We start from the raw sequence: 17,982 nt of genomic DNA, 5'->3' as shown, positions 1-17,982 counted from the left end.
AATCAAACTTGAAATTAAACAACCTTATTCTTAGTTTTCATTAATATATTAAATACACCACATCTTTGGATAACAATTCTACTCTACAGGTTTTATAGTTATAAATCTAGACAGAATAAATGCTACCAATATTGTAGACAGAACAAAGCACACAACAAACACATAGAATGTGTCTTCAGAAAATACATCAGTGAATTCTGGTATTTGATTGTACAGTTCCTCTACAACATGAAGGTTGCCCTTCTTCCCACTTTTAGTCATTTTTATTTCTTTTTCTTTTTCTCTGATTTTGTTTGTATAGTTGTAACAGGTTGTTCAACTGGAGCTAAGGAGGAAACGTGTTTGTTTAAAAGTTGTAAAAGTTCTAAACACGTTAGGTTGCTGCTCTTGAAAGTAACTTTTTTTATTTTCGCCTTTTCTGAAATTGGAATATTCATGTTATATATCTAATGCATACAAATTAAATGTAAACTTTGAGCTAAGATCTTAAACAATACTTCAATCAGTAGTTTTCCTTATTTATTTATATATTTAGTTCTAGTACAAGGTAAAAAAAATAAGAATGGAACTTAAACTAAAGAGAAATTCAGTACAAGGGCACTACTTATTTGTAGAGAAATTTCTTCCAGTAGGCATTCCTAAGGTATGAAATTCTTTTAAAAGATGCCATGCATTGGAAGGCAATCTAATTCATCTAAATCTGTTCTAGGATTGGGCCTGGTATGCCTAATGTTTAATTATTACATTTTATTAAGTATTAATGCCCTGTGCCCTCGCCAGTGCCCTCCCAAAAAAAACCCTTCAGGAATGCTGTGACATCCAGTTGTAATAAAATGGAGAGAAAAATTATGTTATACCTGCAATATTAGGCAAAAGAGTGATGTCAATAGTTGGTTCACTTCGATCACACACTACTTCAGTTTTCAGGGAACAATTGGGGTTTGTAAGGCTAATCTTTGGTGAACTTATGTAGTGTAAGAAGTTTCTGAAAAAATAAAAGGAAGATTTTGTAATAATCACCAATACTTATACAATCAACCCATTTTATAAGTACATTTATATAATTTATATAATAAAAATATACTTTTGCCATGTGGTTTCCAGCAACAATAAAAAAAGAATAGGACTTCCACTGAGATCATAAACGGCGACTAAGGAATAGCTTTATAAACTTGAGATTCTTGTTTTAGGCGATAGGCTAGCAACCTGCACCTATTTAAATCTTAATTCTATCATTAAGTCAAACAGCCGATTATGGCCTTACAGTTTTTCAAGACTGTTGGCTCTGCCTACCCTGCAAGGGATATATACGTGGCTATATGTATGTTTGTTAGTAAACATTAAAACAAACAGGATCTCAACTTGCCTTTAGCTAAAACATTTGTTGTGTAATTTTAAATATATATACACTTCTGCATAGAAATTGAAATACTTTTTAATATGTAAATTCTGCATATAAATTGAAATACTTATTAAATATATTTGCAATTAAGATTTAGCTATAGCTAGCAGGAAAGTTTATGAGGTACTAGTTTATCTATAAACATACATACATACATATGATCACGTCTATATCCCTTGCGGGGTAGACAGAGCCAACAGTCTTGAAAAGACTGAATGGCCACGTTCAGCTATTTGGCTTAATGATAGAACCGAGATTCAAATAGTGACAGGTTGCTAGCCCATCGCCTAAAAGAGGAATCCTAAGTTTATAAGCCTATCCCTTAGTCGCCTTTTACGACATCCATGGGAAAGAGATGGAGTGGTCCTATTCTTTTTTGTAATAGTGCCGGGAACCACACGGCACGTTTATCTATAAATTTTGATACTATACATACTTTAGTAAAATACAGGATCATTAATGTAGTTGCCTAGTTGAATTTTGTTAGCTTCGTCATATGGCTTCATAATATTATAAATTTAGATTTACGTACCGAGTATGTGTAACGTTATCGCCAAATGGATCAAATGTCACTGTTATTCTTTTTGCAGCTTTCAAATTTACTGCTTTTAATTGTTTACCGATAGCTGAAACTACTCCTAAAGATCTTCTTACTGTGCCACTATAGGGAACAGCCATATTTTTCTATTTCTGGATCAATCAAATAAATTGCGATCGATATTGGGACCGTCAGGAAAAGTCATAGAGTGGAAAACTTGACAGCATAACCTCTTTTTTCCCATTGTATATAATCGACAAAACCTCCATGACAGTGACATTTAAATTCAATGTGTAATTCGCTGACTTATTTATATACATATGCAATAAACGCATTACAGAATTCATTAACACATTGAATGGAAAAGAAGCCTTTATTTGGTCCATATGAAACCTCTGTAGCTAAACTTGCACATTTTACGTACAATTAACCCTGCTTAATGACGCAGTAATAGAGACGAATTCGCACCGAATTTGGATAGGTTGATATGATTGGAGTATAATTTAAAAACAAAAAATACAATTTTGATGCATATGAAGGCATGGAAGTTTTGTGAAATATTAATCATAGACTTATCGATGATAAGAAACATCAGTTCTTCTAGTCTAGTATCTCTAGTATTATTTAGTTCTTAATGCTAGTATTTTTTATGCACTCAAAGAAAGAATATTAAGTTATCTTGAAGAGTACTTCTTGTAAAAATATATAATACGGTGACATTGTCCAGATAGGATATAGACATCACGGGCTTTTAATATAATGTCCATGTAAGACTACCGAGTCTTAAATATGGTACACTGGCTACGACTTCTGGCACACTTCTCTAGATTTCTATTTATTCGTTTGGTACGCGGAAACGTCATTCAATGTCTTTTTTGTTTTAGGTTATGTCTGTGGCATTTAATCAAATGTCTGTGCTTCATTTCAGTTGGCCTAAAGAACAAAAACATAAAGAAAAAAAATAGTATCGTGCATGTCAGTAAATGTATTCTGGATTTTCTTATTTTTTACAGTTTGATTGATTTCTATTTTATATAAAAATGTACCCCGTTGGCCAACGTAAGTATAATTTTCACATAATTATTATAAATTTAAAGAACAGACAAGAGGATTTACCTTTTTTCTATGTGTCCCAAATGTGTCCTAAATTAATGATGTTGAGTTTACATAGACGTTCAACGGGTGACTGCTTGCTAACGAAATGAACTTACGGGTACAATGACCACTATATGTGAAGTTGTAATCTTGTTCTTGTAATATTTTATCTATAGTTACTAGCAACCAAAAGTTTTTGTTCACGAGGTGTCACTCAAATTCTAGTTGCCATGTCTTTATATGAATGCTCTTATTGTTTTTACTGTAGCACCACCGGGGGAGGCGAGTAGCGGCACTGTTAGTGCTGCGACAGTCAGTGGTGCGTCAAGTACTACAGGTACGGCAGCCGGAGCGCCTGCCACGGTCCCCACGACTGGTGCACCCGCCCCCGGCGTTGCCAGTGGTACTGGCGCCATGGCTCTCGTGTCTCCAGCCGTTGCACCCCCACCTGATTTACCTGTACTGACATGCCCGCGAAGACCCAACCTTGGCCATGAAGGACGACCAATCATGTTACGAGCAAATCATTTCCAAATAACAATGCCTAGAGGATTTGTTCATCACTATGATGTCAATATACAACCAGATAAATGCCCAAGAAAGGTATGTAATATTATTGGATGATCTATAAATATTGAAAAATTAGAATATAAAAAAAATATAGTAGACATATCATACTTTTTACATTCCACCCTGTGTATCATAGCAGCTGAGTGTTTGATTGGGAGTCACAAGGACAAGAACTACTCAAGACTTGTGACAGCCATTTTACGGGAGGCAATTTTTTTTTATTGGTGCTGTGTGGTTCCTGGAACAAATAGCAAAAAGAGTAGACCCATGGATGTTGTAAAAGGAGACTAGGTGATGGGCTAGCAACCTGCCACTATTTGTATCTCAATTCTATCATAAAGCCATGCAACTAAATATGATGTTCTAGTCTTCAAGACTGTTGGCTTTGTCTACCCCACAAGGCAAATAGATGTGACTATATGTAGGTATGTAATTAAAGATAAACAATATTTGTTGATGCTATTATGATAAATTGGGGAAAAAGCAAAAAGTAACTTCCAAATAAAAAATGGAATGAGTTATAGGCCTCGTTATTTTATATGATAAAATAACATTTTTTATTAAAGTTGTTATTTTGTTAATTTGTAATGGTTTTAAGTGCATTAATAAAGACTAATCCTGTGACAAACATAAACTTTTAATAAAAAAATTATATAATTTCTTATGAAAAATTTGTGTTTTTTTTTTATTTTAAGCCATTTTAATACCTATCTCTTTTTTGAAGCCTTACTCACTTGGTGCGACTATGTAATAATATTCAGCTTCCTAACCTTTATGTGTAAAAATAATATACATTTTCTGCCATTAAGATATTATTAAAAACACTAACTAATCAATTAAATTTTCTTTCAGGTTAATAGAGAAATTGTAGAGACTATGGTTCATTGTTATAACAAAATATTTGGTGCACTCAAACCTGTATTTGATGGAAGGAACAATTTATATACCAGAGATCCTTTACCTATAGGCAATGACAGAGTTGAATTAGAAGTAATATTACCTGGAGAAGGCAAGGACAGAGTCTTCCGTGTCACTATAAAATGGGTTGCCCAGGTAAATGATTTTGTAAATTTTTTTGAGATGAGCCTGGAACCCCTGTTGTCTAATCTAACTTATTAACTCTCCCTGTTAATTCTCATTCACGCGGAAATTTCTGCAAATCCTCATATATACATATAAATTAACATTATCTGTTTTGACATTTATGATGATTGATATGAATGTAACATACTGACTTAATTAAAGAAGGCATTCTTTAATTTTTTTATTAGTTTATAGACACAACATACCAGAAACTAATTTCAAAGTTATGTACTTATGGTGAGGCAAAACGTTATAAGGACTGGATGTGTAATCTTGATCAAACCAATATGGGTTAGGATTCCATGCAAAGTTTGTGAAAAAGAAGAAGATAGACAAATGCCTATCTACATATAAAACAATAAATTAAAGAACATTTGTGTCTGTATCATTGCTAATAAATGAACAACTGCCTATTTTATTTGTTATGCAACCTATATCCTATTAAATGGGTTCTATAAGAGGATTGTATGTAAATCTTATCAGAAAAAACCCATGCCCAAGGTGTTAAGACTCAGGGCCATAATGTAATGATGTTGTTCACAGGTCTCCCTATTTGCATTAGAGGAGGCATTAGAAGGTCGTACAAGACAAATACCTAATGATGCAATACTTGCTCTTGATGTGGTCATGAGACACCTGCCTTCCATGATGTATACACCTGTTGGACGTTCATTCTTCTCTTCACCGGATGGGTATTATCACCCTTTGGGTGGTGGCCGTGAGGTCTGGTTTGGTTTCCATCAATCAGTCAGACCGAGCCAATGGAAAATGATGTTAAATATAGATGGTAAGTACAGGCATAATATTATTTATAAATAATACACTATTAAATGCGTACGAAACATACCTTTATTTTATCTTGGACAATTCCAATCATGTTCCAAAGATCTCTGGTCATATTAAGGACGGACAAAAATAAAGGTATGTTACGCGCGTGTTTAATACCATTATAATTTATAATATATATAAATAATATAATGCAAAGTGAAAGAATAAAATCAGTTAAAGGCATAATGCCTAGATAGTTTATGGTTGATTGGACTCTTAGAGACAAAACGGTATTTAAGTATGATTTAGGGATGAAAATTTTAAAAATTGATATTTTGTGTTAAAATTTTGTTACAATTTTATTAAAGTTATGTATTTTTTTTATTATAGTTTCCGCAACTGCATTTTACAAAGCTCAGCCTGTTATAGAGTTTATGTGTGAAGTATTAGATATAAGGGACATAAATGACCAAAGAAAACCACTGACAGACTCTCAAAGAGTTAAATTCACTAAAGAAATCAAAGGCTTGAAGATAGAAATTACCCATTGTGGCACTATGAAGAGGAAATACAGAGTGTGTAATGTGACACGCAGACCTGCACAAATGCAATCGTAAGTATTATTTTATCTTTGTTACATAAAATTTCACTCAGGAATTTCCATGTCACTATGAATGAACTTGAGACAGTTATTTTTGCTGCAGATCTGATTATATTGAATTGTTCTTATTATGACTTCAGTAAAAATGAGCAAGTAAATTTCGTTACTTTTAATATTATTTTTATGAGAATGTACCTATGTAAATATACTATAGCAACAGCATAAGTATGAGTACATGAAATGCTGGAATTATGCAAAAGTTAAACATTAATTTAATACAAGGAAAACCTAATTTCACCTAACCCATTTTTGTTGCAGATTTCCTCTACAGCTTGAAAACGGACAAACAGTAGAATGTACTGTATCAAAATATTTCTTTGACAAATATAAAATGAAGCTCAGGTATCCACATTTGCCATGTTTGCAAGTGGGACAGGAACATAAGCACACGTACTTGCCATTGGAAGTGTGTAATATTGTGCCCGGACAGAGATGCATTAAGAAATTAACAGATATGCAGACGTCCACAATGATTAAAGCTACGGCGCGATCAGCCCCTGACCGGTATATACTTGGTTTTTTATTATTACATTCTTACATGTACTTTTAAGTCTCTTATTCCAAATATCTGTTTGTATTATCTTTATTTCACAGAAATTTACACAGTTACAAGAAATCTTGTAATGGTGGACTTTGTTATTTAGTTATACTGGACTTACAACTTCAAAACGTCGTCTCGTACTGTTCTCTGCGGTGTTATTTGCAATAGTAACAGGCCTCAGATACTTTATACAAAAGACGTTGTTTTACTAAAGCAAGCAGTAGCGTTCAGATACATGTCAATATTTGAGTACTGTTAGAGAAATGTCCATAGAAATGTCTAAACTATAATAAATTCTGTCTGAATGACTTTCGGGCGGAACAAGTTCGTATCTTCCCTGTCTTTCTATTTTAAACATAAAGATAAGGGGAGAGGTCTTCTCAACATTCGTGAATAAACACCCTGGGCTATTTAAGCGGTTTAGTAATTTTTTTATCAATAAAATGATATAATCCAGAGAGCGAGAGATCAACAACTTGGTGCGGCGCGCTAACTTCAACACGGACCTGTACGTGAAGGAGTTCGGGCTGACGATCTCCAACAACATGATGGAGGTGCGCGGCCGCGTGCTGCCGCCGCCCAAGCTGCAGTACGGCGGCCGCGTCTCCTCTTTGGGCGGACAGGTAAACCTTGCGTCATATCTATAATACTCATGTTGAACATACACCAAGAAGGTGTTTAAGATTGTTATTTAACAAGAAATAAAATTAAGATGTTATTCGGCGATGACACATTAAGATACGGTTACGTGTGTCGTCGGACCCCAAGAATAGGTAGAGTATTACGGAACTAAAAGGACACTTAAGAGATTTGTATGAGAGTAAAGAGCAAACGCTAGATCATCTATAGTATTTCTTGAAAGTAAGCCTCTTACATTTTTATCATTTATTATCAGAAAGGTTTCTTCTTTATTGTAATAAAGTAATAATACATAATGTTCCAGCAAGCATTACCAAATCAAGGCGTGTGGGACATGCGCGGGAAACAATTCTTCATGGGAGTTGAAATTCGAGTGTGGGCCATCGCATGCTTCGCGCCGCAGAGAACCGTACGAGAAGATGCTTTGAAGTAAGTCCAGGATAACTAAATAACATTTCGCATTGTAATGACTAAACCCCACATTTTCTCAATATGGTTGTTAGTCGTCATTTATATAAAGGTTCTTACTGTTAGTATCAAAATATGTCCAATTCTAAGTTGAATTTCACAGACTTAAATTGTAATTTACACAGGCAGTATACAGTACAATTTTGAACTGATCTTTCTTTCATCCAGTCATAATGATACAAGTAAATATTTCACTGTATATCATACCAAAAAAGAATCTCTTAGTTTCGTATTATCAAAAGTGCACATTAGTCGTTTTGCTACAGGATCCGAGGTCCACTTTTCTAATTTCTACCAAAAAAAAAAACTTATTGCTTATTCTCAGGAACTTCACTCAACAACTGCAAAAGATATCGAATGACGCGGGCATGCCGATCATAGGGCAGCCCTGCTTCTGCAAGTACGCCACCGGGCCGGATCAAGTGGAGCCCATGTTCAAATACCTCAAGTCCACCTTCGTTCAGCTCCAGTTGGTAGTAGTCGTGCTGCCTGGCAAGACTCCCGTTTATGGTAAGCTTATGTATATAATTACGAAGGTGTTTACTAAACAGATAGAAATATGAGACTTTTAAATGATTATTCCAGTGTGCTTTTTTACTTTTAAGATATTTCGCTTGAAAGACAATAATTGTGGGCAGTAAAATTACGTTTCGTATCCCATGCCGTGTAGTTTCCGGCACTTGAGAATAGAATATAAAAAAATCTCTATATCTTTCCCATGGATATCGTAAAAGACGACTAGGAGATAGGATTCCTCTTTTAGGCGATGGGCTCGCAACCTGTTACTATTTGAATCTTAATTCTATTATAGAGTCAAACAGCTAAACTGGCCTTTGGCATTCCAAGACTGTTTACTTTGTCTACCCCGCAAGGGATAAAGACGTGACTATATGTATGTATGTTCCTGTGTACCCCATTTAAAAATAAAAGTTGTATTTGGGATTTAGAGATTAGAAATGTCTGTAGAGGGTTGGCAAATTTACGATGGAGTACTTGAACTAAGTAAGGCAGGTCTGTAATAATCGTCGGAGAAGGTTCTCCATTTTATCATTTAGATTTGAACATACCATTGCTAATATGGCCAGTTTACAGGTGACATATAGCGTCTTTGATACAGTAATTGTACTTTAATGATTAACTAAGCGACAATGCACGCCACTATCATAAACTAATAACTCATTAGTTGATGTGTCATAATATCGTCATTCTGTGGAAAATCCTGAGAAAACAAAGTAGCCATTAGTAATTTTATTTTTGTTGTGTTGCTTTTCTTAACATATTTACCATTGAACTTAATTAAGTGCGTTTGGTCATAAGGGTATTGAAAGTTATATATTTCATAAACCTTTTTATGATGATATTATGTTCCATGCCAAAGATAATAATGATACATAGCCGGCATGTAACTTAACCAAATAGGCGTAATTGTATTTAGACATGGCAATCGGCCGAGTTATAAGGATTGATATCAAAATAAGGGTCCCTTGTAGTAGCTTGAAATAAGGAAGAATGTTGACGTTACAAAAACAAAACAACAAATATGGAAGCCCATCTCCCAAATAAAAATTTCAAAATTAAATAATATCATAGAGGGACCTTTTCATTGTATCTTTTCTATTTTATTAGGGATAAATAAGATATCGGGGAATGGTAAAAACATTCAAGTTAATTTTCCCATCTAAATTTTGTAAAAGTGATTGTGGCCCCTAGTTAGTATTCTACCTTTATAAAATGGATGAATGTGAATAATGATGATATTGTTTTTAACTTTCAGCGGAAGTAAAGCGAGTGGGAGATACTGTATTGGGCATGGCGACGCAATGCGTCCAAGCGAAGAACGTGAACAAAACTTCACCGCAAACGCTGAGTAATTTATGTCTCAAAATCAACGTCAAACTAGGCGGCATCAACTCTATTTTAGTTCCATCATTACGTCCGAAGGTAAGAGTTTAGCGTGATAGCTTCTTGCTTAATGTTGTCTTGGATAACCGTCGTTAGCGCTTGAAATCCAGAATAGTATTGCTATTATAGACGATGGAGTAGCAATTTGTTAAATTTAATTTTTAATATGGACCCATTTTGCTAAACGTGGCCATCGAGATAATGACATTGACAATGCTACCCTGTAAGGGATGAAGAAGAAGTTTGTGAATGAGCTCACCCATTGCCCAAAAAACTTCCTAGATTTATATATCGTAGTATAGCATTTCTTGTGATTGACTTAAGAAGTTGCGCATAAAGAGTAGCAGTTGACACACATGATATTTTTTCGTTATAAGACCAACAGGAAAGCCTTTGCAACAATTCCTTCAATTATTTATTAACTACGGCTTTAAATTAACGTTAACTGTCGTGTTGTCGTGTTTCGGCTGTAGATTAAACACTACGTTAGCGCTGCGTGTACAAATTCAATTTTTTTTTTCATTATTATAGAACATTTCAACCATCACTTAATAATCGTCATTTCTTTTGGTTTCACAAATTTGGTTGATCTCAAATAAATTACTTAAAACTAAGTTTACTGCCGCTTCAACAACGATAGTGCAGAAGAAGCGGTAACAACCTACACTGCAGCATTTCTTCAATAACGTCAACTTAACTATTATCCAAACTTAGAATAAGAATAGAAATGTGCACGAGAGAATAATACATTGTAAAGAAGAAATATAATTGAAATGAATTGATTGATGCACAGAGTATACCGAATTTTGATACGTCAATTGAACGGCCACGCTGCGGTAGTAGGTACGAGACGTGTTGTAACGAGCGCCGTTGCAGGTGTTCAACGAGCCGGTGATCTTCCTGGGCGTGGACGTGACGCACCCGCCGGCGGGCGACAACAAGAAGCCGTCCATCGCGGCCGTGGTGGGCTCCATGGACGCGCACCCCTCGCGCTACGCCGCCACCGTGCGCGTGCAGCAGCACAGGTCCGCTCACTGGCTTTCACATGCTATTTACGTTCGAACGGCGGCAGGTTACTAGGCCGTCGCCTAAAAGAAGAATACCAAGTTTATTAGCATTTCTCTTAGTCGCCTTTTACGACATCCATGAATAAGAGATTGAGTTTTCCTATTCTAAAGTGCCGGAAATCACACGGCACTTGAAATAAGACGCGAATTGGTATGTCATTTAATAAGTGCCGCCTAGTGGTCACTCGATGGCACTAATGCAATACCATATAAATTCTCATTTGCTTGCTCGACGCGTTCACAAAGATCTTAAAAAATATATATAATGTATCACTGTGATCTATCTTGACAGACATACAAAGTTTTGAAAAAAAATTATATGCAATCATGTTTATAAAATCTTTAAATTGAAATATATGTATGTACATGTCAATATTAAATTGTACATAAATCAAGTCAATTCTAAAGAGGTCCTAAAGAGTAACAATAATATTGTTAACTTCGCAGACAAGAAATCGTCCACGAAATGAGCAGTATGGTCCAGGAGCTACTGTTGATGTTCTACAAGAGCACGGGCGGGTTCAAACCTCACAGAATCATAATGTACCGCGACGGTATATCCGAGGGGCAGTTCATACACGTGCTGCAACACGAGCTCACCGCTGTCAGGGAGGCGTGTATAAAGGTGTGTACAGTCTGGTGATCTACCTGCTTAAAATACGTCATGTAATGCCTGCAATCTTACGAGTATAAAGAGGTGCCAATTATAGTCCATCCCTATCCTACTGGCGTTTGTTTCAATATTAAAGGTTAGGTTAATTTTATTTCTTTATTGTGTTATTTATTTAAACTTTATGCACGTAACATTTACAACAGGTGAAATTAATGCCCATTCTCTGCCAGTCGCACCTTTAAAAAATCTCTGATGTAGTCAAAGATTTATTTTCCTATTATACTGTTTAATTTCAATTCTCTCATATTTGCCTCTTGTACTTTCATTCGGCATAATTGGTTCTTTTTAGCATTCATCTTTTTTTATTTTTTGTGTAGTTATTTTAATTAGTTTATTTCTTTGAGAAAATTGAAATTAGATAGAATAAAATGGAAATATCTAATTTCAATTTTTCTTTTTTTTTGTCTGATTCTATCTACTTAGTTTGTGAATAATTATATAAATACCAAGTGTTTCATGTTATAAGTATTCTCCAACAGGGTGAAGCTTTATATATAAGTAATTCAATGACAAATCAAACATTATTTGCAGTTGGAAGCGGAATACAAACCCGGTATCACTTTCATCGTGGTACAAAAGCGACATCACACGCGGCTATTCTGCGCGGACAAAAAGGAACAGTCTGGAAAGTCGGGCAACATTCCCGCGGGAACTACCGTGGACCTGGGTATCACGCATCCCACGGAATTCGACTTCTATCTCTGCAGTCATCAAGGCATACAGGTACTTTATAATTCATTTTTTTCTTTTTGGAATATGAAAAGATTTTAATTTATAAACAATATTTAAAACAAACTACCTATGTAAAAACGGAACCTTTAAAGCAAGCACTAAATAATTAAAGAACTCTGGTTACATCTTTTAAGAAAAAAGTTATTTTCAGAACTATGTACCTAATATGTACACATTTTTCATCGGAGGTTTCGTCGTAATCTCATCTATCTGTTGTTGTGTAATAATATTGTATCGGCAATAATTTGTGTTATCACCGCCAGGGCACGTCGCGGCCGTCGCACTACCACGTGCTGTGGGACGACAACCACTTCGGGTCGGACGAGCTGCAATGCCTCACGTACCAGCTGTGCCACACGTACGTGCGCTGCACGCGCTCGGTGTCCATCCCGGCGCCCGCGTACTACGCGCATTTGGTGGCGTTCCGCGCGCGGTACCACCTGGTGGAGAAGGAGCACGACTCCGGCGAGGGCTCCCACCAGTCGGCCTGCAGCGAGGACCGCACGCCCGGCGCCATGGCGAGGGCGATCACAGTACACGCGGTCACTAAGAAAGTCATGTACTTCGCTTAGAATGTAACTTTATGGCCAGTAACCAGTCCATTGAAGATTTTCCTTTCTAGTATTCAATTTATACAGAATTGTTGGTTTATCGGTGTTCTGTTTACAAATTCATATAGATAAGCCCACATTAGCAAGCAAACACTGGATGAAACATTAAATCGAAATCAAGAAATTATCTTACATGTATTTGTAAGAGAAAGTGATGAATTCTTTAAATTAACTTAAATACTTACACACAAATGTAATGATAAGATAACATTAAAATTTAACTACTTTTTAAATACTAAACGTTATTTTAGACACTTGATTTGTTTCATGTGGGAATTCATAAACAAGAGTTGTAAAGGCGAAAACATGCAATATTTGTATATAAATATATTTAATGATTTTTTTTGTTTGGGTGGTTTACACTAAGCTGTTTAATTCTGCGTCTAATGCTTAATACATTCAAGTTACCTTGGGTATGTTTATGAGGGATCAATGAAACGCCATCATTATCTATTTGTATTACAAAAAGGAACTATTTAACTTATGATATCGTAGAGATGAAGTGTGTCTAAGCTTGCTATAATATAAAATTAATATCAACTTTAATTGATACAGTGCTTCCATGATTATCGAAAAATATAGGTATGACCATTTCAGTGCTCTTATGACGCCATAAATTATTGTTATTGGTCTATCAACATCCAGCATAAAGAATTATATATAATTTAAAATGTTGACGGTTACTGGTCACTTGTTTGTGGATGGTGGTCCTCGACAATTTTAACGATGAGTTGCATACTTACATATTTTCGCAATATGTATGTAATTTAGGACTTTTTGAAAATTTAGGAGGGAAGAAATATATTTAAGCGTATATAGTAGTATTTAGAATTAAGTCGCAATTAATTTGTTAATTTATGTTGCCTTTACGATGACACAGTCTACTTAAAATGTAATCCAATACGCATAATTATTGAGATGCACTTAAAGTCTATGCCCATTGTCATCCGATTTGGTTATAAATGTAACAAAATATTGCACTGAGAGTAATGATTGTTATGTTCACTCTTGAGGTCCAATATTCAGAAGTAAAACAGTTAAAATGCTTAAGGAAATAATGCATAAAATTAAATTTCCACACTTTCTCCGCTGGTCTTTTAAATACATACATAGCATTATCATCGATGATTTTTTATGGTAAATGAGAGTACCACGCAAATGTATACATATTTATATTCTATTTTTGAACATAGCAACGAGAAAAAAGTACTTGGACCTTGAGAATAAGAATATTACTGTTGGATCAATACCATAAAGCAAATTTTTAAAGAGTATCAACACTAAATTGTACCACTTTCCTCCACAAACACGCCGGTCATTAATTTTAATAGAAAATTTATCACAAAATGAATGTCCCTAGTGTGGCAGATTATACCAAATTTTTAATTTGCCCCACTAATCCATTTGGTGAGCCCTAGAAGTGAGGCAGGTTGGTGGTAATATTAGAAACACCAATCCAGTCTTTTTTTTTCACAACGCAAATTAATTTTAGGCGAGTGAAATACCCCTTTAACGAAAAAAATAAGAGAATTATTATTTTTATCTAAACGAATTAAAAATTTTAAATTATTTTGTGTATTTACTTCAAATTATTCTTTCGTTCCGCATTCTTATTTATGATTAATAGAGTAATTTCGGTAAATATACAATGTTTGTGAGGCAGCCAAAACACTCCATTTCTATGAAGTTGTGTTAACACAATTATTTTGTTATTAGAAAAGCTTCCAAATTCTATACTTATATTATCTTAAGTTAAATTATCGTGTCCGTGTATTTATTAATTCATGTTTGAACACAACAGTAATTCACGTTGATTACAATATATCATATATGAACTAAAAATTAACCCCGTCCATAGTTTACTGCTAATCCTGAAACTTTATAGAAACGTAGTGTTTTTTGCGTGTGTATAAACCGCAGACACCTTTATGCTCTGAAAACAAGTGATCTAGTTCAACAGGCCTACTAGTTCTCTTGTAATAGTTAAGATTTAAATATTTTGGGGTTTTCATTTATCGTTAAGGCGCCCATGCAGGGTGCGGTAAATTTTTATGAACATTTTGCCATAAGTAGTGATGTTAATGACTATGAAATATGAACATTCTAGTAACGTAGTTACTGCCTTTTATCAGTTGTACGTTTACTCTTTGTTTAACGACCAATCGAAACAACCCATAACTCTAGAATGACCTAAAGCAGAGTAATGACATGATTATAAGACACTAGATTGAATTCAATTTTACGTACTCTTATGCGCAACCGCGCAATCAAACGATTCAAAAGATTTTTGAAATCATAGAAATAAATATTTTACTTTAGGAAATAATTCATATTGAATATAATTTTTACATAAACTGCTAAATGGATTTTAATTATTTTTATTCGTAGTTAATAAAGGTATTGCAAATGCATTGTCGCTGTAACGTTATGAGGCATACGGGTGTGGTTTGGTTGAGCATGTTGACGCGAACAAAGTTTTTGCACAATTTTCCCGAAGTAAGGAAATGCCACTCTGGATTCGGACAACTCATTCTATATCTAATAGAATATCAATACCTGCCGAGGATTACAATTATTATTAGGATAACAAAGCCTTGTAACAATCAATAAAGTTAAATTAACTATAAAGTCTTGTTTAATCATAAAACATTATGATTAGTAATTAGTACATAATTTTAATGGCAAGTTTAATTAGCTAATTGTTAATTTTACTTACTGACCACTCGGTTAGACCTGAATCGATTTGTATTAGGCGATAATGATAATGCATTGGTGGTCCAAATGAAAATTTGTTGTTCGCTTTTATGGTAGTCGTCTCAGGACAAGGGAAGGATCTAATCCAACATCGGAACGTATTCATTAATGTATGTTTGTCTATTATCTATAGTCTAGTTAACGTCTTATGTGATCTCACACAGTTCAAGCACTTATTTTGTAAACCAACTAAACGGAAGCTTTAAAATTATTTCTCTAATATAATGAACTTTAATTTTCATGGGACCACCTATGGTACCATCAGACTTTCATCATCATATTAATTATGATAATAGTTTGATGCTATAGGTATAAGTATATATATTGTTAGCTGTTATTTGTACGCTTTATGTATTTAGTAGTGTAGTATTTTCCGTCTAATAAATTGTACCAAAATAATACTGATCGCATATACTTTATTTATTTAGCTGGCTGTTTCAAAGTGTGTATTTTATTGTATAACTTTGTGTGTAATTACGTTATCGTAAATTTACATATATATATGGCGGATATTTTTTCTGAATTAAAAAAATTCCTATTTATCGTATGTCTCATATCAGAATATTTTAATGTCCATAAATGTTATTTTAGTAGATCAAAGATCGGCCTTCAACTATATATTGTATAAGATTTTTGTTTCAATTGTGTTCTTAAATAAACTAAAAATTTATTTATCACTTGGTGTTCAAGCATATATGTATGTTAAGTTATAATGTTCGCACTTGCACCAACTGCTCTGTTCATTCACTTTTTCCTAGCCCCACTATTAAGTAGGGTCTATCTACTATTTCGATAATAAATTTAAGTTGAGTATGATTTAACACCACTTCTTTATTATTGCTACTTGTTGATAGAAAATGTTATAAGATTAGCATAGCTTTTTAAATCCCAAAAATTATTTTCGATTACTAAAATTATTATGTTTTTTTCTAACACTTTGACTGCGAAGAACGCCATTAGACCGTCGAGAACAAGCGTGGCGAGGTGGACAAGCGACACTTTCAATGATATGCAATACATTATTATGTATAATTACAAAAGCACTGCCGCAATTGACTAGTCCTGCTTTTCAGTACATATCGCAGTCGATGTGTTGCTAATTTTACGTATGACGTCTAAACAATATCATTCTCGCTTTTATAAATGGACCGTAGTATTGCATGGCTTCTAGCATTAATTTTGGATAAGTAGTATGTGAATATATTTTAAATAGTGCACTTATTCTCGCTTTGATAAATGTAGAAATCGCAGTTAGGTCTCAGATATGGATAGATTGTATAATAAATAGATTCCAAATTTCTTCGTGCAGGGTAATTCATGAATCTTAACGTTATATGAAGGCCATGTCTGTTGATTAATATTAAAACGGTAGCACTCCAATCTTACTTAAAAATTTCAAGTCTCGTTAGCGATGCTTTTTTGTAATTGCCTTTTTTGGATCACGTAAGATGATGTTTTATGATAGCTTTAAAACGAGGGAACATTTTGTTGTATTCCACAATATATGTAATGAAATCAAATTGTTTGAGTTGGAACTACTTACTATGTTCACTTGAGGCTATTTTGCTTTTACTGTGGTAGAATCGTAACTGACATGAACTAACCAACGAGTGTACCCAATATATTTTTCAATGACTCTGAATCTGTGTTTTCTGTGTACTAGTCTGAACTTCCTATATTTTCAATGACATATATCGATTTAGATATTAATGTTATAATATTTTAGAACAAATAATGTTATATCTCATCTGTGTTTGCAATTGTCAGATTTTTTTCGAGAATGACTATTTAAGGCCGTTTTAGCTGTGATAAGCTTGCCTACACTAGGTAACATGTCTTAAGCGATTTCTCGCTCACCACTATTTTAGTGAGATATGAATTCTATTTTACTCATGAAAATCGTCGTCGGTGAGCGGTTGTGCATCGTTGAAGCTTAGTGAATACGAGATTTATAGTTTAAGCAGAAACTTAGAACTTTCACGTTCATTTTTATGTAAACTACTTTGGATTTCTTGGAAATCAGCTCTGTATCAATTGACAATTTTATTAGAGTACAGAAGAGTCTTAAATAGTCGTTCTAGAAATAAAGCCAAATACGGGACTTCCCTCCACTGTGTCTGCTAGATACTGTAGCAGTATGTTGTAGCTATATATGTTGTCCGAAGTGGAGGGACCCGATGTGGTAGGATGACGAGCAAACATAATGGATATCGTACGCAGACGAGACGAGCAGTAACTATCGATATTATGTTTAATCCGGGCCTGGGCGATCCAGGCCGCTGTACGGATGGAGCCGCCTTAATATCCCAAATTATATTTGAATCAGCGTACCACATATTAAATACAGAGTAATTGTAGGATCGTACGTTATATTTTGTGCACTACATTTAAAGTTATTAAATGTTTCTTTCTAATACTATAATTTTATTTATTCCCCTTAATTTGTAAGAATTATTGTAAGGCTATAGACTAACGATT

At 34.3% G+C, this 17,982-nt stretch overlaps 3 protein-coding genes across 3 annotated transcripts; 1 reads left to right on the top strand and 2 right to left on the bottom strand.

The window, feature by feature from the left end:
• Positions 1 to 24: 24 nt before the first annotated feature.
• Positions 25 to 261, bottom strand: LOC106140111 (uncharacterized). Its single transcript, XM_013341644.2, has one exon. It carries the CDS (start codon positions 259 to 261, stop codon positions 79 to 81), a length of 183 nt encoding a protein of 60 aa, XP_013197098.1. The 3' UTR covers positions 25 to 78.
• Positions 25 to 2,170, bottom strand: LOC106140110 (large ribosomal subunit protein mL53). The gene is made up of 3 exons (XM_013341643.2): positions 1,935 to 2,170; positions 858 to 985; positions 25 to 418 (listed from the first exon to the last, which is right to left on the bottom strand). Exons 1-3 carry the CDS (start codon positions 2,078 to 2,080, stop codon positions 264 to 266), a joined length of 429 nt encoding a protein of 142 aa, XP_013197097.1. The 5' UTR covers positions 2,081 to 2,170; the 3' UTR covers positions 25 to 263.
• Positions 2,171 to 2,863: 693 nt separating this feature from the next.
• On the top strand, positions 2,864 to 17,918 carry LOC106140149 (protein argonaute-2). The gene is made up of 14 exons (XM_013341696.2): positions 2,864 to 2,999; positions 3,304 to 3,638; positions 4,458 to 4,658; positions 5,232 to 5,475; positions 5,847 to 6,069; positions 6,376 to 6,621; positions 7,116 to 7,281; positions 7,602 to 7,726; positions 8,091 to 8,275; positions 9,540 to 9,706; positions 10,544 to 10,692; positions 11,182 to 11,359; positions 11,939 to 12,130; positions 12,403 to 17,918. Exons 1-14 carry the CDS (start codon positions 2,981 to 2,983, stop codon positions 12,709 to 12,711), a joined length of 2,739 nt encoding a protein of 912 aa, XP_013197150.1. The 5' UTR covers positions 2,864 to 2,980; the 3' UTR covers positions 12,712 to 17,918.
• Positions 17,919 to 17,982: the final 64 nt, after the last annotated feature.

The sequence above is a fragment of the Amyelois transitella genome, chromosome 3 (genome assembly GCF_032362555.1).
Source record: "Amyelois transitella isolate CPQ chromosome 3, ilAmyTran1.1, whole genome shotgun sequence".
NCBI classification, from domain to species: Eukaryota; Metazoa; Arthropoda; class Insecta; order Lepidoptera; family Pyralidae; genus Amyelois; species Amyelois transitella.
Note: the sequence above shows the minus strand (reverse complement) of the source record. Positions and strands in the feature narration are given on the sequence as shown.